The 21,309-nt window shown below is 41.5% G+C and overlaps 1 protein-coding gene across 18 annotated transcripts in view; it reads left to right on the top strand.

The window, feature by feature from the left end:
• Window positions 1-16,947, top strand: part of mbnl2 (muscleblind-like splicing regulator 2) — a 49,885-nt gene extending 32,938 nt beyond the window's left edge. For 2 of the 18 annotated variants that reach the window (XM_080053235.1, XM_080053245.1), the window contains exons 3-11: window positions 882-1,046; window positions 2,389-2,616; window positions 4,292-4,552; window positions 7,773-7,826; window positions 8,323-8,473; window positions 10,177-10,212; window positions 11,448-11,542; window positions 13,413-13,462; window positions 15,705-15,838. In XM_080053235.1, the coding sequence (XP_079909361.1) occupies window positions 882-1,046; window positions 2,389-2,616; window positions 4,292-4,552; window positions 7,773-7,826; window positions 8,323-8,473; window positions 10,177-10,212; window positions 11,448-11,542; window positions 13,413-13,462; window positions 15,705-15,714 (1,050 nt within the window). In that variant the 3' untranslated portion in view covers window positions 15,715-15,838. Of the gene's footprint in view, window positions 1-881; window positions 1,047-2,388; window positions 2,617-4,291; window positions 4,553-7,772; window positions 7,827-8,322; window positions 8,474-10,176; window positions 10,213-11,447; window positions 11,543-13,412; window positions 13,463-15,704 lie in introns of all 18 variants that reach the window. The other 16 variants (XM_080053247.1, XM_080053246.1, XM_080053249.1 and 13 more) reach the window with 16 other exon arrangements.
• The last annotated feature ends 4,362 nt before the right edge of the window (window positions 16,948-21,309 follow it).

Below are 21,309 nucleotides of genomic sequence, written 5' to 3'. Positions count from 1 at the left end.
TAAATCACAATAAAAATATCATCTAGTTCTACTTGAACTTCAACTCTCGTGTGGAATTGTTGTGCCACTGTGTGTAGTGACTCTTTCATGGCCAAGAATTAGGACGTGTTAAGAAGACCATTCTTATGCTAATTTAGCTTCACTTCTTCTTCCTCTACCTTCCACTATGTGTCTCCCCTCTTGACCCTCCACCCCTATATTCCACCCACTCACCTCGATAAGCACGTCAATGAGGATCCATACATTATTGTGTTGGTCATGAGCCCTCTGGCTTTACCGTGTAATTGCCTTTATCAGCCTCTGTAAGCCCCCTGACCCTGCCGACCATTGCGTGTGCATTTCCACAAAGAGTAACGGATGACATGTCCATCAAAAGAAAAAAGCTACAGCTAAAAATCCAAACTTTGAGCCTCAGACCTTTATCTGAACCATGTCTAGAGGTCTGCACTGAATACTGAGGTCAGTGTGTGTCCAGGGTGAGACCTGCCCGAGGTAACAACAAGCTAGCGCGCCAGGTAACTGGTTATCATGTTTCATAACAATGTTTTTACACAGAGCTGAGAGCTACCTGCTTTCCCCCCACAGCACAAACATTGCTCACTCAATGCGTAGCTCCTGTGATTTTTTTATGTATTTCACACTCTCCATCGTGAATATGTATGCTGCCTCCAAGCGCTCTATGTTTTTGTGTCAAAATCAATGCCCACGTATCTAGCACCACATCCTCGGGCTGACACGCAACCTGCTCAGCGTCAGGGTTTGTTATCAAATGATGGATGCTTTTCACTTGATTCTGTTGATCAGCGAAAGTGCTGTTTTTCAGACACAACTCTTAATAATGGCCTTGTTTGTCTCTGTCTGTCTCTCTCTCTCTCTCTCAGGGCCGTTGCACGCGAGAGAACTGCAAATACCTGCACCCGCCCGCTCACCTGAAGACCCAGCTGGAGATCAACGGGCGCAACAACCTGATCCAGCAGAAGACGGCGGCGGCCATGTTGGCTCAACAGATGCAGTTCATGATCCCCGGCACCGCCATGCAACCTGTGGTAAGCGCTGTGTGCTGTGGGAACCTGACTGCTGACTCACTGTGAAAATATAGCTGTGAATAGGTTGTTATTGTGCCACACTGGGGAACATTTCTTGGCTTGTTTCCTGCAAAAACAATCCTTTAACATACTGTATGAAGTTACATCAGTGCAAGGGAATTGTGTTTCTTATCGTCAGTTTACTTAGAATAAGCTGGTGCAAAAATGGTCATGCCCGTCATGCCCATATAAATGTATTTCAGTGTCATTTTCTTGGCACCAGCTTTAACTGACAATAGCGGCCTGATTCACTGAGAAAGAATGAGAAATGAACTGTTACAATGCCACCCCAAGCCGCGCCAAGCAACCGATTCAGGGCCAATCTGAGCAGACTAGGCTTTTTGGAAGGCGGGGCTTAAAGAGACAGGTTCTAAAACAGAGGCTGAACAAAGTTGATTCAGCAATGGTGCTGTTAGTCATATGAAGTTTCTAATAGAACCCCAAATATAAATTTTGAACGTGGACATGAGCATAATATGTAATATGTACCTTTGCTCCCAGAAGGCCCTGTTTTCAGGCTAGAAAGGTCACACATTTGTTCTCAGGATAGTTATTGAGCTGCCCTTGAGCAAAGCACCAGACTCCCCGCCCGTCCGTCCTCTGTGATTCTCTGTGGCACTCGGCTGAGAGACTGTGGCTGCACTGGGCAGCTGCCAGGTGTGAATGTGTTTAACTGCATCAGTATAAAGGCTTGGTGCCTGCTGAACAAGAACACGCTTGCTCAGCAAAAAAAAACAATATAAAAAATCTTCCAGGGATACACAGAGGTTAAAAAAAACCTCAAAGCCATCTCTTGTTTCTACCCTTGCTTCCCGCTCTCTGCGCTTTTTATCTGAAATGTACACCTCGCTCCCTCGCTACCTGTCACATCCTCTGCCCGCCTCACCTCTCATCTTTCTCACCCACCACTCTGCACAGCTGCGCCCTCCGCTTGTTTGTCTCTTGTGTGCCTTTCCTTCAACTTCCCTCTGCTCTGCCTTTCAGTCTCCCACTGTCCCTCCCTTAATCCATCATTTGCCATCTCTGCCAATAAGTCATTTAGTTAAAGCTATAGTGGGTAACGTCATATAAATGAATGTCGGTTACATTCAAAGCCATCGCCAAACGAATTGACAATTAAGCCTCGTCAGCTCAACAAAACTATCTCTATATTTCTCTGTATGGCAGCGTTTACAAACTGGTGTCACCCCCCTGACAGAAGTTACGCAACATAGCTTTAACAATGTGAAAATGTTTTGCTAGGACGAGAAAAAATCATGACTACGTCTGTAAAAAGAGCAGCCATGAAAACCAAATAGTGCAGTCTTATTTTTGTCACCCGCAGCAGACGTACCCGGTGGGCCAGGGCCTGGGCTCCGGCGCGGGGTTCTCGAGCTACGCGCCCTACCTGACCCCCATGTCCCACAGCATGGGCCTGGTGCCCACTGACATCCTGCCCAACACGCCCTGCATCGTACCAGGCAGCCCGCCCGTCTCTGTCAACGCAGGCTCCAACTCCAACCAGAAACTACTGCGCACCGACAAGCTGGAGGTGACCCACCACACACACGCACGCACGCACACACACACACACACACACACACACACACACACACACACACACACACACACACTCACTCAATAACAGTCCTCCCTCTTGTAGACTAGACAAGCATGACAGCTAATCACGGCCAATGTTCTCTTGGAGGTCGTGCAGTATAAATACGCCGACATCTTACCTTGATTACGGGCTGTATTGAGATGCTATAGATATGTTCAGCTAATGAGTTTTATTATTTATAGTTATGTTATTCAAGCTTCTACAGGATGACCTTTGGGTATTATCATTTGGATACAATAGAATAGACACAATTACATGTATGACATCACCAAATCTTTTATCCTATAACATTAAATGTTTTACATACGTAGTGTATACAAAAGAATGTATGATACACTAACTACTTGTTAATACCCCCAGGTTTGCCTTACAGATGAAGTATTTGTCCGATTTGAACCAAACGCAGAAAGGCATAGTTGAATTCCCAAGTCATTCATTTGAAATATTAATCATCTTTAATCCAAATCCCACTTATCAGACTCCTTACTTGATAGTACTTCACCTCTGTATTGTCCTTGAGCATGAGTTGAGGCACATCTGATAAGAAATAATTAAAGGGTGTGTCAGGAACACTATTAAAACAAAGAGAGATAATGTTGGCTTACAGTGGTTTTAAATTGGAATTTGCCCAACACACAAACGTGTACTTGCCTGACAGCCCACGGTTAGACTAGGACGATTACAACAACTTCTGCCCCCAGGCAAACATCTCTGAATGAGAATAGCTTAGCGATTGTGAAAGAGTGCTTAAATAGGAGGTGTTTAAAAAAAACATATATATCGACTCTGCATCTAGAAAGATAAACAATAATCTCCCAAAGACCTGAAGGTGATGCGTAGGTGTGTGCCTCTATGTGTTTTTCCGCGGGAGTGCTATCACTTAGCAACAAAGAGGAGTTGGCTCTAATGAAACACTATCCCTCCGAGACTCGTGAACACTCCCACACACAAAGCCAGCATGTGTGAGAGTGTGCGCCGTGGTTTTTTGCAAGCATTAAAAAAAAAAATCTTACATGTAAACATGTGCAAATGTTCTACCAAACAATATCGAAATTTAACCTGGCAGGGTTTAAAAAAAATAAATTTTAGGCACTGTTAGGAAAATCCTCGATTATGTGTGTGTTAATTTAAAAAAAGATATGTACAATATGATCAGACTTGAAGTGAAAAAGACCTTAAGGCTTGTTGGCCCCTACCATGCAGTTATTTAAATATGTTTCAAGCCTCACATTTTACAAAACAGTCAGACATCATGGTGTGAAATGCTTTCAGAAAAATCTAATATTATCATCAAGATTTTGATACATGCTTGAGTTACTGCGCGACTTGGTTGATCATGCACTACCCTAATGAAATGAGTAAAAATGCTGTTTTACCTTTAAATCTATCCATCCACTGAAAATGAATGCTCAAGTATTCACGTCTGGTTTGTTCTTTGTGTGTATTTTTTTCTTCTCTCTTTTTTTTCATGGACTCATCTGTGTGTCTGTGTACCTGTTTGTGTATGTGTGTGTGTGTGTGTGTGTGTGTGTGTGTGTGTGTGTGTGTGTGTGTGTGTGTGTGTGTGTTTCTGTCTGTCTGTCTATCTGTCCGTCTGCTGCCCCAGGTGTGTCGCGAGTTCCAACGGGGCAACTGCGCGCGCGGCGAAACAGACTGCCGCTTTGCCCACCCGAGCGACAGCCCCATGATCGACACCAGCGACAACACGGTCACTGTCTGCATGGACTACATCAAGAGCCGCTGCTCCCGCGAGAAGTGCAAGTACTTCCACCCGCCCGCACACCTGCAGGCCAAGATCAAGGCCGCGCAGCACCAGGCCAACCAGACAGCTGTGGCCGCGCAAGCCGCCGCCACGGCTGCAGCCATGGTGAGATTCACATCCCCAAACTACTGTAGATAGGGCCTACACTAGTGGTAGAGTCAACACACAGACTTGTACAAATCTTACAGTTTTTCACGCTTCTTAAAGAGCAACAGCTTGTAAGGTAATAAGGCTGTTTTTATATCGCCTACATACTGTACAGTAGAGTAGACATTGAACTTTCCAATAAGAGCTTATAGCCTTTTGTTATAATCCAGGGATGGAGGCTTTTATAGGGACACCAAATAAACAAGTTATTAGTGGAGGTTTGTATGCTTGTGGATTGGAAGAGCAAGTCAACACATACAGTATTATTTACACTATCAATAACACTCATATTAGCACAGGGGGTCCTGTTACCTTATACAAAGCTCAGGTTGTTCAAAATTGGCGACCAGGGAATGTTATACGTCCACAAATACAGACTGTTGAGCAACTTTGTATGATTCAAAATAAGTATCCACACCGGCTAATTGACTTCATGTGACATTATAATCACAAATCATCTTGGTTACCACACCATGTAAACACATGCTGTCCATGATGCCACCCACCCACGGTACCATAAAATGTGGAGCGCTGCGTTATTACCAATATAAAACATACTCTGCTGGTTCATTCTAGAGGACTCTGGTGTACAATTCACTAACAATAGTCCTTCCCAAAGTGAGCCCGTTGTATACAATCAACCTAGGGGTTTAGCCAGACCTAAACGCATCAGTATAATGCCGCAAGAACAATCTGTTATTATCTCACCGCAGTCTGCTTTATTTTATTTTCCAATGCCCTTGGTTCATACAGAGACAATGTTCTGGCTCACCCCCCATCCCCACCTCCCCCCTCCTCTCAATGATAAGTGCGGCTCTCTGCAGATCAGTGCAAATTGAATCAGGGATGGATGAGGATGTAGGCTCACGGGTGGAGTGGGGTGAGGGGGGGGGGCTTATTCTCCTCTGGAAAAAAAAATCCCCCTCGATAGGCTTAGGGAGAAAAAACAGACAAAAAGTAAATGTGGACAAACAGACACAGACAGGCAGACAGACAGATAGACGCATAAAGGGTTTATCGGTGTCTTGATCGTGCACAACCCGTCCCCCAGGCTCTGAGTGGCTTCTTCTTCTTCTGGTGCTTTTTGGCTGCTGCACCTGCACACCTTGTACTGCGCCAGTGTGCTGCTGACTGACTCTTTTTTCCCCTCTCCATGGCATGGGGCATGCTTTACACGTTGCACACATACCTCTCTCTCATTGGCTGGCTCCATCGCTGCTTGCTCCCCCCACCACCCCACCTCCCCTCCCTTGTCCTTTCTCCATAAATCCACAGTATGGATGATAAGGCGACCGTGACTTCAGGTTAGTTTTGGTTTGTTACACACTGCAGCAGCTGCCACGAAAAAGCAGGAAAAAAACAACATGGGAATTTAAGTGAAAGAGAAAGCCCCGAAACATCTAACCCAATGTGGACCTGTCAGCTGTTTTCCTGCACACCGAGAACCGTAGCTCAACAACTTTTCACACAATATTTTGTCAAACAAGAAGATTCTCCTAGCAATCCCTTGCTTCACACTGTTCCCGATACGGCCCAGTTTATCAACTTTATGACCTAATTCCCAATTTACCATCAGCACTTACAAGCTGTGCTAGAGGTGAGCAGGGTTAACCCTTAGGACAATGACTTGTTTAGTCAGCACCTTTAATCCAATTTTCGTTTTAGCCCTCTGACTAAACTAAAGCTCTTTTATTGAAGCAGGGCCCCATAAAAGCTGTATTGCTGCACTGCTGTATGGAGCTAATATCATCACCCATAATTCACTTTTTTTTTTATCTAAATCAAATAGACTATAGCATACTGTAAATAAGGTTACACATTAACTGATACAGCTCAAAAGGGAAGATCCCTTTATTGAGATTATGTTGTTGTACTGTGCCACATTACGTGTTGCTTTCCATGCTGTGATCTTCTTCCTCATTGCAAGTTGAATGCAGTCATCTTTGCCTTGTTCACGCCGCTTTAATAGTCCATCTCTCATTTTGAACTAACCACAGTGTCTAAGCCTGTTAACACTGCAGTGCAATCGGCAATGCGTTGTTTTTAATAGGATTTATATTATTACGTCATGTTTGAAAAGCAAGAGGCTTGTGCATGGTGCTGTGCTCATCACACCCATGTCATTTTTCCCCTCCTCCTCTCAGCAGTGACATCAAGTTAAGTTAATCGAGTTAACAAAAGCAATAACTTTTACCAGACGATGTATAATTATCTTGTAGGTTGGCTTCATCATACTAATATTAGATTTTTAAACACCAAATTTATTCTAGGTTCGTAAACTTTTGTCGTAACTAGGAAGAATGTAAGAATAAACAGAGCTCCACATTCTATCAAATTGCCTCACATTGTATCAAACCTCTCCCGATCTCCACCCCCACCCCCCCCACACACACACACACAAGTTCATTGGTCACACTAACAAGCCACATACGATCACAATACAGTTTCAGTTTGAGGTTTTGTCCCTTTATTTTGCGCACTAGACCTGTATCCACATCACTACAGACGTTTCCAGTTCTTGCTGCCAGTTTTAAGGGCAAGGTTCGATCATTCTAGCTCACTTACACATCCCAATATTGTGCAAGTGTTTTAGACATTTCTTCGGCCCCTCAAACCAAACAGAGCACTCCAGAAGCACTGTAATTATTGTGTGTGTGGGTGTGGACTCTTTGAAACCTGTAGAGAACCTGTGTTCAGATGTCACATAAAGTGTCAGCCTAGTATTTATAGTCTGAATCAGCTGTGTTTACAGAACTGCATTTTTTTATTTCTTGCGTAGACATTTAAAAAAAGACAAAGTTGATTTACTTGTTCAGAAATACACAGTTGACGTTACAACTAAAATGCTTTCCCAGTAGTGTTGAAGTACATCATATAATCTTGCTTTTTTTAACCAAAGGTTAATGTAGATGCTTTTTGCTTTTGTACTAATTCAAAAAAAAGTAGCAATGTTTCTTTAAAGTAAACAAAACAATTTTTTGTTTATGTGCATGCCTATTGTTTTGTATGTGGTATACTTGCATTCAGATTATTTTTGTTTTTGTTTTTTTCCTTCTCACCTATCCACAATGCAATGCTGTCCCCCATGACGCACCTCTGCTTGCTGTTACCTGTATGTTAATACGCTTGAATCCCATTGGCCCACTGCCATCATGTGCTCGCTGCCTGCTAATTAAAGACTCAGTCGACTGCCAAAGCAATGAAGCGACCCCTCGAGGCAACTGTAGATCTGGTACTTTGACCTTTCACCTTTTGCTTTGCATGTAGCTTCTTTAATTGTACTGTAGCCACTCACAACAATTTTAAGTTGGCTCTTTTTTGTGTGTGTGAAACCCTGTTAGACACTTTAAAATAATAGATATTTTATCATTTATGATCACCAGTAGCAATTCTAGCTTTGTACTCTACATTTATTAAATGGAACACTGTAATGTTAATATAACTCCAGCTATCACACTATTTTCTGTTATGTGTTGCTGTTGATTGCCTTGCTATGTTGTAGTTTCATTGTCTTGATAGTTTTGATAGTTACAAGCAAGTTTCCATGTTTGCCTTGTTGTGCTGTGCATAGAGAAGTAACAGACTTGCAAATATTAGTGTCTCTTGTGTAAGTATAAGGTTCAAATCTACTGTGCTTCTGTTGTGTGTGTGTGTGTGTGTGTGTGTGTGTGTGTGTGTGTGTGTGTGTGTGTGTGGTTGTGTGTGGTTGTGTGTTTCTCGGTGGACAGGCGTTCCCCCACGGCTGCCTCCAGCCCCTACCAAAGAGACTAGCACTTGAGAAGAGCAACGGAGCAAGCTCCCTGTTCAACCCCAGTGTTTTGCACTACCAGCAGGCGCTGGCCAACGCACAGCTCCAGCAGCCCGCTTTCTTTCCTACAGGTGAGATCTCCAAGGGCAAAGCATATTCAAATAAAAAAAAAAACCCTCTTAGGTATTCGGGGCATGATGGGATACACTCACTAAATGAGCTCGGATAACCCTTAATCCAATACATTACGTCTGTTTAGCCCTAAATGTCCTTTTGAAACGGATTCATTTGACACACTTTGATGGTGTGTGCTCATGTTTCAACTATTCACTTGCCCACATGCATTAACTTTGATGGAGTGCCTGCCAACATAAACACGTGATACTGTAGCTACCAGGTGAAAGGGCAGTGTGAGGCTTTGATCACAGCAATTTATATATATATGACATAATACCACTTCAATGTGATACCTGTCACTCCAAACGCCCCAAGCATACAAAGGGCCCAAACCGGACCCAGTGTACAACACAAAAACACTTTTATTAAGTTTAGGGGAGAAGTTTAAAAATAAATAAGTATGGTAAATAAACTAAGTGTTTTAAAGGAAATAATTTTAAGTATTGACCAAATAAGCAGACTTTCAGTGTGTATTTAATTGGTCCCGACAGACATCTATATTGGGGAGAAGAAAATATCCTATTGTAATAAGGCAATTTTGTTCCAATTTCCCCCAAATTAATTCAACTCCTCATCCTTACTCCTCAGTTTTTTTCCCCCACTTACAAACAAAACCCTCTCTCTCTGTCTACTCCTCCCATAGAAACTAACTGCATCTTAAGCCCCCTCGAGTCGCCTGCTAAATGAGTTAACTGCAGCTAACGTTAGCGGTAGCCCTGTAGCCACGCTGAGTCATGTCTTTGTACCTGCTTTTTGTTTCCCTGTGTGTGTGTGTTGTGAGATGCCTGACAGCCCCTCATCCCTCTCTCTCCCTCTGTATCTGTGTGTGGGAAGCAGCCTTGGGTTAAAGTCGTGGTTACAAAACCTTTTTTTCCTTTTTTTCTTCTAAACAATTCTGCCAAGTTTTTCAGATGAGTGGGGTTTCTCTGCAAATGTAGACAGAAAACCACAGGTACTGAAAATGTTACACAGATACTTGAAGGTTACTGTAATATTTCTGTTTATCTGAATGGTTCAGATGCAGTAAACCCTACTTATCTTTATTTATATGGGAGCCTGTGCACATCATTGTACTGACACTGCATGATGCTAGTTTTATTTTAATTTTTTTATTGAGTCTTATCATAAATAAGCTAGTGGAAGCTTTTTATTTGCAGTATTTTTAAAAACTCAAAAGAACATTTATATAGTAAATACCATATAATATAATGTTAGTAAGTCGGTGTATAGAAGGTATGTGACAGATTATTCCCATTATTTATAATTTTCCTTCCTAACAATAAACTCATCCGACCAGTTTGCCATGTGCTAAATCCAAGCCACAATTTATGTCCTACAGTTTTCCCTCACATTGCTTTTATGTTTGATTTAGCTGCCGGCTATGTTTAAACAGACATTTTCTCACTAATACCCTAACTGCTTGCTAGCGTTAACTGCGTCATTCACAACTGACCGACAGCATCACCGCGCTAGAAGCACCTGAACCCACAGAAACCGTCAAACTTTTTTTTTTTTTTTTTTTGTGTGTGTGTGTGTGTGTCTTGTCTAATCTTGTTGTTCTCCTCCCTCAATTAACCCATTTATTTCCTCCTCTCTCTCCCTCTCCCTACTTCTTTATCTCTCTCTCTCTCTGTCTTTCTCTGCATGTACACAACAGGGTCAGTTTTGTGCATGACTCCTGGTAGCAGTCTTGGTAGGTCCTGACTTTCCCTTTGATCTCACACACACACACACACACACACACACACACACACACACACACACACACACTGTTAGATATAATATAATATTTGCAACCCCTCGCAGGTGAGACAAAAGGTCAACTGCTTCAAAGCGTCACATCTTTTTTTGCTTTGGGGAAATTTTTCATGACCCGTCCATTTCTATGAGACTGAGATATGTCCGTTTTTTATCACCTGAAGGAGATGTGACTTTTAGATCCCGTTTCCCTTACCAACCTCTTCAATCTAATGACTGTTTTTAGTTTAGAATCAAAATGGTAGCTTGGATTCAAAGATCTGCCCACTGTTCTGTTCTTAAAGCTGTAGGATAGCTAGCTACTGTCTGTTTGCTGTGCTGTGTTGATCAGGAAATTGAAATCAGTTTTTTCCTGGAGAAGTTGTTTTAGGCCTCATAGCGGTTTGTGTCTGCTGAAAGGGGGGATGGGAATCACAACAGGTCCCAGGCCTTAAACAGCAGGTACCACTTAAGTAAATTAATAAATTGATGACTAGGAATAATGATTTTCTATTAACAACAAAATTACAACAACATACGAGAGCTGTGTGTTCTTTGGCATGCTTGATGAATTAGGCGACTGGTTTTATTCACACCTTCCTGCTGTTCAACCTGTCGGCCCATGTGGTATGGAAAAAGCTACAATTCCCATCCCCAGCTGCCCTACAAAACACATACATTTTAATTGGTGTCATGTGCCACGGCGTCAACTTCTCTGTGAAAAAAAAAAAACAGCAAAACTGATTTTCCGTATAAATTTCCTTATTTGTGATTGTAATCAGCTTCTCTCCTCTTTGTTCTTTGTTTGTTTGTTCTTTTTTTTTTATCTCCCACGCTCTTTCTTTCTATCTATCTATCTATCTATCTATCTATCTATCTATCTATCTATCTATCTATCTATCTATCTATCTATCTATCTATCTATCTATCTATCTATCTATCTATCTATCTATCCTTTGCTTTGCATTGTGAATGGTTGCATGCCATCTGCTGGTGTAACCCTAACGATGGCTTGCTGGCTCTCTGTAACATCCCACCATCAACAAAAACAACACCATCCACACACACACACCACGACGGTTGCCATTGTTACCATAATGCTCCATTGCTACCACCCCCTTCCCTTCCCTCTACCCCCTTTTGCCCCCCTACACCTCCCCCCTCCTTTTTCCAAAACCCTCAAAAACAAAGTCCCAATGATGTACAGTGCTACGCCTGCTACTGTCTCTGCAGCAACAACTCCTGCCACAAGTGTCCCCTACGCAGCAACAGCACCAGCCAATCAGGTTTGCTCCTTTTTTAAAGCTTTTCTTTCATCAGTCCCCAGAGCTCTGAATAAGTGCCGCCTCCTTGATAGCGAGCCGCGATACAACCCTAGCCCACGCCCAGCCCCTCCCAATTCATCCATCCATCCATCTATGCATCTAAGAACGTATTTTCTCCATATATTTTGAAGCCAGAGAGGGGCTGCCTCAGCAAGCAGGTGCCAGTGCACTGCCTGTGTTGTGTTTTGTTGTAAAACGCCCCATTAGGCGCTGGCCAACATTGCACTTCTTCAGAGCTCCCCACATTTGCAAAGTAGTAGTTGTGTTGTGTTGCACTACTTCCTGGTTTTTGTTTTTTGCATGTTCCGTTTGAAGTTTTTATTTTTTCACTTTTCTTGTTGTTGTCGTCAAAAAAAGCCTCTCCATCATCTGCAGTAGGGGGCATCATTTGTACCGCTTGTGCGTTCTATGCAAACACACACATGTGTCCAAGCAAACGCATACAGTACAGGCTATTTCTGCAGCACTTACAGCTGCTCAATAACAGCCGCCATGTTGCTGTTTTTTCTACTCATCACAGTTTCACATTTTTAAACAATTTTTTTTCCTACAAGGGTGAATAAATCATGTAAGGAAACAGTTGCTTGTCAGCGGGGTTAGACACATGCAGGAGAAATGATCACAGAAGCTGTCTAAAAATGGCCTGTAATCGGCGGCTCTCCTGTTGCTGTGTGTCAGCAAGAGCCAGGGGGAAAGCAAGGTCCAGTGCCAGCGTGACGCATGTGTGCTCCATTTTAAACCTGGGAAATTTCGGCACAATGCTGGCACACACTCTGGGCCCTCTCGCACAGCAGCTGGCAATCATTTACTGCTAGGGCAGTATATAGAGGTGCTGTGAGGACACAGCGCCCATGAGTTCAAGTGCTCCACAGGTTCTGGGACTGGCAAACAAACAGCAGGGCATGTAGGAAACAATTATTGAATCTCTTTTTATGTGTATTATTCTTTTTTTTATTCCCATCCCTACTTGCCCAATCACTACTAAAAAAATCTTACCAACTTCAGCTAGAGAATACATGTATTAGATTCCAAGAACAAAACAAAACGACAACATAACAGTTCCTAGATCCCACCTGGAATGACAAAACAAATAAGAAATGGAAGCTCTCAGAAATCCCAGGATCATTTTGAAATTAAACAATAAAGAAAAAAGGAGAATGGATTTCTCTGATATCCCCCTAACCGTCATTAACGGATGATCTGGGCCCGGGGGTAGCTTGTAGCTTTACGCCCCTCAAAGGTCTAGCAGTGTGTCCACCACTTCCTGTGAGTCACCGTCTCTTTCCTGCAATTGGCATGCAGCAGCAGTAGCAGCAGGAAGCAGAGCTGCTCTTTAAAGATGCATGTGGGACGAAGGAGAAAAACACTGACGTCAGCCCCTCTCTCTCTCTCTCTCTCTCTCCCCCCTCTCTCTCTCTCTCTCTCTCTCTCTGTCTGTCTCCATCTGCGCCCGGCCCTGCCTTAAAGATCCCTCTGGCTAAGACGCAGTCATCACTTGTAATCACCAGCGGTACTGCTATACAGCACACGCCCTCCTTTACTAGTCATCCATATCCTATGCTTTTTCAGACATAAACACCCAGATGTGGAATTTTTTCATTCATTTTTAATATTTTTTTTTGCTTTATTGACAGTGTGGAGAGACAGAGATGAAATGGGGTAGATAGGGGAATGACATGCAGAGAACGACCCGGGCCGGATTCAAAACCCGGGTCTGCTGCGTCCCTCATTTCCAAAAACTGCTGCAGAGTTTGTACTAATGCTGCTAGCATCCACCTTTTAGCATCTCCTTAATTTTTCCCGTGGCTTCTTTTACACCGATTTCCTATAGGCCAAGACGATTTGGACAGAAGCTGGCGACCATCAATGTTTAATCTTGAGGTAAAAGAAACATTGCAAGGAGAATGTTTTGATTATTGAAATGAGATAAATAGTGAGTAAGACTGGGTGGAGGGTGTTGCAGACATGTTGATAGGTTCACTGTCTGGTCATTGTGACACAAGCAGTATCCAATCCAATCATCCCATGTTCCAGCTCATACAAACCATGTGCTAAACTGTGCTGGGGGTCCCTGGTAACGTCACTGCTCTCACTGGAGATTGTGAAGCCACAGCGCTCTCTACTGTCTTAATACGTCATTACATTACACACCGTGGGATCAGACTGGCCACTGAACTAATAGGAAGATAAGCTGTTACAATTAAATACGATTAGAGATTGTTATATGGAGCACCCCTTCGACTTTGGACCACATCCCTGTCATTATTCTTATCAAATGTATTGGAATTAACAGACTTGGTTCACTAAGTCTATCTGATATTATTTTGTATTAGAAAGTTCAAACCTCCATCATTGTCAGTAACACACACTCACATTTAATTATCCAACTCACATCACCATCCTCCATCTTTAGTGCTGTGTTCCTGACTTGTTCTCTGCTTAACCACGCAGCTCCAGCTTCCAATACAAACAGGACCTGCAAACAATTCTTTCCTTGGTGTTTGTTTTTATGCACCTGTGCTGCCAGACGGGTGGGGTGTACCAATGCTGATCTGGCTGATCCCCACCCATCTGGCAGACAGTAATATTATTTTCACTTTACTGCCCTATGGAACGGAGCTAGTCTCTCAGCCCGTCACACACACTCCACATGTGGTGTCCTTGTGTGATGTGTGACCAGTGGCTTCTGTCCTATGCGGGCCGTCTATTGTCTATTAAAAAGTACCGTGCAGCTTTGTTCTGCAATGGCTTTCTGCCCGTGGCAACCACATGATGGCAGCCAGCAGTTCTTCTACCTTCTCTCCTTGTCATGTGATCTGGGTCAAATGCTATTTAGAAATGATTTGATTCTTTAATACTTCAAATGACACCAGGTTGGTAGCTCAACCACAACTCAACAACTAAGACAGAAAAAGTGCTATTCATTGATGTGTACTGTAGTTCACAAATCTGTCATTGTCTCAACATTGTGGGACACGTTGTGGCACACACACCACCAACCTGATGCCTGAATGTCAGAATGCTCCAACAAAGTACAACGTTTTGTCCGACCTCGTTTTCAGGCCAACGCGGTAATACTTGATGGTGTGAAGAGCCTGCCGTAGCTATAGCTTCCTCCTTGCTGCTACACTCTGCCTTCTCAACCTCTCTCTAAAGTATTTGTCTTTGTTGTCTTAACACCGTGATCTTACTGGGCGTTGACCGTAACAACTGCACCACTTACAAACAACTTTTGGAGTGTTTGTCCGTTGGGAGCATGATCCGACCTCGGTCTGACCCAACTACAAAGCGTTCTCTGAAGGTTTTGAGAGCCACATAGTTGCTAGCAGCTAGTCGGAGAATAAATCCTGGTACTATCAACAAAGTACATTGCATTGTTGATATTTGGGCAGAGACAAGACTTCCTGTGTTTACGTTTTACGCTCCCACCCCATACACATCGGAATTATCTTTCCCAAGTGGCTTTTAGTAATGCATTTTGGTTTGCTAAGTTTTTTTCCGCACAAGAAGAAACCAAATTTACAGGGAAATTCTCTTAAAATTCCAACTTCAACACATTTTGGACATATTGTTGTCGTTATGGTTTCAGGCGTTGTTCGCGTTGCACTTTGTTTGAAGCACAGTGAATAGACAAGGGTGAATACTGTTTGACCCAGATCTTAAGGAGACACCAGCAGAAGCAATTCTATTATATTCTTACATGTTTTAATGAATGAATCATAATCAGTTGAAATCTCAATGTCACATTCTCACATTCATGTCACTACCTGTCCGTACTGTGTTTATGCTGAAATAAAATCTGTTGTTAATACACAGCCTCGCCTCTGTAAACTGGTATGTTAACAAAGGGTATGTAAACAAAGGAGGCCCACCGTAGCTAACATACCCGTTTATAGAGCCTAGGCTGTGTACACTGTTTTTTTTTTTTCATTTTGCACACAGTACAGACAATTAGTGGATACTGAGGAGATATTCACTGATTTTGACCCCTAGCGTTCTACAGAATCGCTGACTCCATCTTTAAGAGTGACATGTTAGTAAGTTTCTCCCTCACAGGTAAACTAATTATGTGTTTATTTGTGTTCCCTCCTTCCTTTTCTTCTCTCTCTCTCTCTCTCTCTAGATTATCCTGAAGTAAGTGTAAGGAAGGACCTGGAGTGTCACGACGCTGCACTAGAAAACCCAAAACAGCCCCTCTGTACATACTACCTTACCTCTCCCATAGAGGTCCAGCAACCTGCATGCTAAGAGTGTAACACTTCAATTTAACCGTAAGAACTGCAGTGCCGGTGTAACACACACAGAAGAAGAAAAAAAAGATATACTGTATGTATTGCTAGAAAAAAAAAATTATTAACATGGAAAAAGTCAAAAATATTCTTATGTATAGTACTACATACATACATACATAGCAAACACACTATAGAGGTCATTTTAACAACTCTTCCCAAAGTTACCATGGATTCCCTCTCTTTCATATTTATTCGTAAAAAGACGCTGCACAAAGTTCATCCCTTTGGTTAGTAGAGAAAATGGAACCTTGATTTGCACTATACGGAAGATATAGTGCTGAAAATGTCGGAACGTGGAAAACAGGAGTCACTGGAAAAACCCGTGCACAACCACGTCACCAACGCACTCAGCGCTTTTCAAAGTTGAATGTCCTTGGGCCAGACCTGGGGCTCATGTTTCCTTAATGTGACTTTCCCTGCGAGGGGCAACTCTCTGACCCTCACCTGCCCCAGATGCTGTTGAGATGCCATGACGAAAGCTCATCCTCCCCTAACTGCCCCCGCCCATCTTTTCATCTCCCCGGAAACACCTTGCCAAAGTCGCTGGAAATCAACCCGCCAGAAAGCAAAACTACCATATTTTTTTTCAAATTCAAACCTTGATAAATTTCTTGATTTCTCTTTTGCCATTTGAGAAAAAAGCTGCTCTGAATGCACCCGTCATTTGTTCCGGTGCTGGATTCAGTTCTTTTGGTCCAGGAGGAGGAGTGGCCGGATAGATAGTGCACAGATTTTTTTTTGCATGTTGTCAGAACTGGGGAGAAGACAGTGCCCCCCAGTGTTGATGGAGAGATCGTGGCCATTACCGAAAAGCCTAAACGCTCTGGGTCTGTGCCAAGGGCTTAAACAAAGCTTGAGGGGTTGGTTCCAGACATACCAAGCCTTGTGTGTGTGTGTGTGTGTGTGTGTGTGTGTGTGTGTGTGTGTGTGTGTGTGTGTGTGTGTGTGTGTGTGTGTGTGTGTGTGTGTGTGTGTGTGTGTGTGTGTTTGCGTGTTCGTATCTGGAGACTGATGGTCTGCCGGCAGACTGGGACTTGAAGCGAGGCCTAAGCAGGTGATGACCAGGCCTGGTAGGGAAAGGCTTTTTTGGGTGGGGGGGGGGGGGGGGTGGGTGGGTGAGGGACTTAAGTGCTAAGACTTAACAAAAAAAAAAAACAGTGCATTTGACGATGTGCGTCAAGCAAAAGATGACTTGAACTTGGACTGGAGGGCTATCCGTGACCGTTGGTTGTGCTGTCCAACCCTACTATCACCGATAATCCTGTTCCATTTTAGAAAAAAACTGTAGAAGTGCCTAAAAAATGCTCATCAACAACAACACATGCATCCAGAGTGTATCACTTAAAAAAGTCCACAGACACAAACACACTGGCCGTCAGAAGCTCCATGGACCTTTTTTTCGGCAGAAGACATCACATTCTTCGCGACTTGTTACTGGAACCAGTTTTTGTTCACGTAACTGTTTATTAACATCACAAGTGACTTTATCCAAACAAAAAGAAGTTTAAAATGAAATGACAAATCAAAAATAGCTTTGTAGAATGTTTGGTGACTTTCATGGTGTACCATCGTTTCTTACCATGGTTTGAGTAGTTTACAGTTCATGAGGAACAGGAGTGAGTTAAAAAAAAAAAAAAAAAAATGTATTGTAAACTGTAATGTATGTAAAAGTGTCTCTTATTTTGAGAGTTTATATTCACGGTTCTAGAAAATGTATTCAAAGTTATTTAAAATTTGTGTTGTGTCTATTATCAAGGTATGTTTGAACCTCACCCAAAAACCTCCACCATCTCTACCAAGAACAATCATTTGTCTTTTTTAGCCAAGTTCATGAATTGTTATTTTATTATTTTAAAACAATCCTCCCTCATTTTATAATTAGCGTGTTTTTAACCCATGATACTAATTCTTATTTTATTATTTTTTCTAAAATTCTGATGTAATTTCATGGTGCTTGATTAACATTGACAATCCACAATCACACCTTGGAACAGTGAGTGCCTCACTCTGGTTTCATTGCTTTGGGTTTCATTCACTCTGATTGTCTTCACAACACATTATGGTGTGTATGTCATCTTTGTGGAAGGTGGTACAAAAAAAAAGTTCTATTTTGTTGTAATTTATCTTATGTTACTCTTGGTCAAATTTTAGTCAAAGAAAAAAAGATGTTGTTAACTATTCTGTTTTGAAATGAATGTAATTTATTGAGGCTGTGCTACGTTCTGCACGGTTGGTCATTTCAAGGGTCTAACCTGTCAGGTCAGCGAATGAGAAAGTTGCACACGTTCAGAGGGGGTGTGGTATTAAAAAAGTCAGCCCACCAATGGAAAAAGCTACTGGATCTTTCTTGCCTTCTCATCGATAAAAAGATCACGGTGTTGCAGTAACGAGCATAGTTCTAGAAGTTGCTTGTGTTGTTGGGAGAAAAAAAAATGTTTATTGTATAGATGACATTTTACCAAAAGAAAAAGAGAAGAAAATTTCAAAAAAGATGTACTTTTCACTCTAGTATAATAGTATTTCATAACAATATTAAGTTGTTGCTGTGGCAACCAAATGTTGCAATTACTAAAGTTCGGTATTTTTGTAAATGACATTGTTAAGTTGATTTTTTGTTTTGTTTTTGCTAGAACACTGTACACAAGGTAGATTGTAAAGAAGATAATGAACATTTCTTATTCTTCACCGAGATTATGACAATGACCTAATATTTTCATTAGCAAAAACACAGCCTCTGTAGTGCTGTGACTGTAACACTTAAATAGATTTAAAGTCATCAATGTTACATAGATTATACATAAATATATATAAATATATATATATATATATATAAGAACATAACAATCTATAAATTAATAAGTTCAGATGTACAACTTTTCCCCCGACAAAGGACCTTCAGGTTCCACACCAAGACTTTTTATTGGAGGTCATATAGGCTATCACTAGAGTTAAGGATTGCACTTTTCATATGGTTAAAGGATGTGAGCGTTTTTTTCAGTTAATTCTCCAAGGGTTTTTGAGGTTTCTGTCCCCTGAAAGTACATTCAATCTGTTCATCAATCCAAAGCAGAATCGACCGGCCAATCACTTTTGAGTCAACATGTTGCATGAGAAAACCAGTTTTTTCCTTTTCTTACTAAAATGATAACATACTGAATGTTTTTGAGTGGAAAAAAAAGAAAGTAAATCAAGTCTTTACACACAAAAAATGTCTCACTCGATGACCCACAATGCCCTTGTGTATGGAATCCTCCTGAGATTTAATGTTATTTTTATTTTTTTTCGAAATGTGTTTGCAATGATTGACTGATGGTAAAAGAAAAAAAATGTAAGCACTTTCTGAGCAGTTGGTCAACTGAGCAGACTCAGCTTATCCAAACACTTTGCCTTATCTTGAGTCCATCGTGCTTAAGGTTTATGATTATAATTTTATGAATTTTAAAATCTTGTGAATTTTATTAAAAGAGACTTGGTAGGTTTCTCATCTTGAATCCCTTCTCAGTTTAATTTCAAGTATGTATCTTTATATCTGAAAGCATTTTTACGGTTTTATTGTGCGCATCACTAGGCCAAAAGGGGGCGACTGCAACAGAGTGAACAGTCATCCGTCTTTACCTGTACTCTCCCGTAGCTGTAGCCATTTCGTTCTCGTCCCATTGCATTCAATGGATCTGTTTGGAGCGCGTCATTCACAGCTAAAGCCAGCAGAGGGCGCTACACTGGAGACTGCAGGTTATGAATTGTGGCTGCCTCAGTGCCATCATGTTGCAGTGTACCCTAACAACTAAGTAAAGACTTAAGGATAAATTGACAAGAAGACCCTCATCGGATTTATAGTTTCATTGTAATAATTTTTAAATGTATTCTTCTTTTTTTTTTTTTGCATATATTTTGTGCTATTTTATGTTTCTATAGTCAAATGTTTCTTTGGTTCCAGCAAGATAGTGTAAAATCTATTGAAAGGAAGAAATAAAGAAAAATCAAATGATTTTATTGTCTGGGTCTCTCATTTGTATTGTTAATGTAGAATGTGAATAAATGTAAATGGTCCCAGAAGTCCACTTTGGGAACCATTGCTTTAAAAGTGAACTTGCATCACATGCAGGCTAATTATAATAACATTTAAGGTTGTGGCAACTTATGATCTCTAAAAATATACGAAGAGTCAAGACTTTTTATGTAGTTTTCGATACAGTGGGTCTGAGCCTTCGGATTTTTCCTGTTGTTTGCATGTAATTTCCTGTTACTGCCGTGGAGCATTTGATGAAGTTTGGAGAATAACAAAATCCATATGAGAGGTTGTTAATGCTGCTAATGGCTATGGCATCATTAAGTAGATAGCCTACCATGGCTGCTTTAGCCCTTTTGATTTCTTCTCACTATTTGGAACATCAACATAGTTACAAGCACCTGCAACGTATAAAACCACATTTGTCAATAATCATCAGTGCTTTCAGAAGTGCCACATAATGAAAAACAGTGTGTTCTCATCTTCTTATTTTCTCTTTATGTTCACATAGCAACCACAAAAATGCAACAGGATGTCGTAAATAGGTTACAGCCGAGACAAACAAACAAATTAAAATCAGTTTGTTGCAGAGTTGACAGATTACTTCATAGTTTGTAAACCGAAGAAATAAAAAGATAAATAGTATAGGCTCCTTAAAGTAATGTATTGCTACAAAGGCTATAGTGCATTAGCACCGTATAACCCAGATAAACACAATGTTCTATTTCGTAACAGTCGGCAATGTGCCAGAGTTTTTTTTTAAGAGCACTAAACTCAAACTTTCAAGGGGAGAACCCTGCTGGGCCTGCGTGCACTTTTCCCAAAATTCATCTGAGACTTGTCTGGAACAGCTCTCCCATCATCATGTTAATGGATGCTTAACCTAGTTTCCCTGGCAGGTCCCATCGCTCATTTTAGCAAATGCCCCCAAAAAATGACTTGTGTTTATGTTTCTAGAGGGTCCGTCGGGAGGATATGGTATGACATTTATGGATCCACCAAGTCTGCAGAGATGATTGGATGGGTCATTTGACATTGGACATTTTCCTGCGAACACTCAACGTTGACCGCAATCTTTTTTAGCCCTCATTTTGTGCCTAGACTTTTCCAAAAACATATAGTTTTGCGTGATACAATTTTGGAAGGCACTGATCAATATAGCTGTCGGATCAGACATCGTAGGCATTCGAGAGTGCAAATCAATTAATTACATTTTTAAGCACTTGTTGTGACTTGTAGCAGTTTTTCCAGACTGGTGGCATTCTTAGTATATTTGGTGTCTTCAATGATAGTGACATTTCTAAAAACGAGGACAAATGACAGCTTAGTAGTTTAATTTAAAGAAGATTATTAAATTCCACACTTGAATTTGTGTTTTAATACCCATTTGCTGCTTCTCTTAGAGGGCTTGCAGTAGACATCTTTGT

The sequence above is a fragment of the Ammodytes marinus genome (genome assembly GCF_949987685.1).
Source record: "Ammodytes marinus genome assembly, chromosome: 24".
NCBI lineage: Eukaryota > Metazoa > Chordata > Actinopteri > Uranoscopiformes > Ammodytidae > Ammodytes > Ammodytes marinus.
Note: the sequence above shows the minus strand (reverse complement) of the source record. Positions and strands in the feature narration are given on the sequence as shown.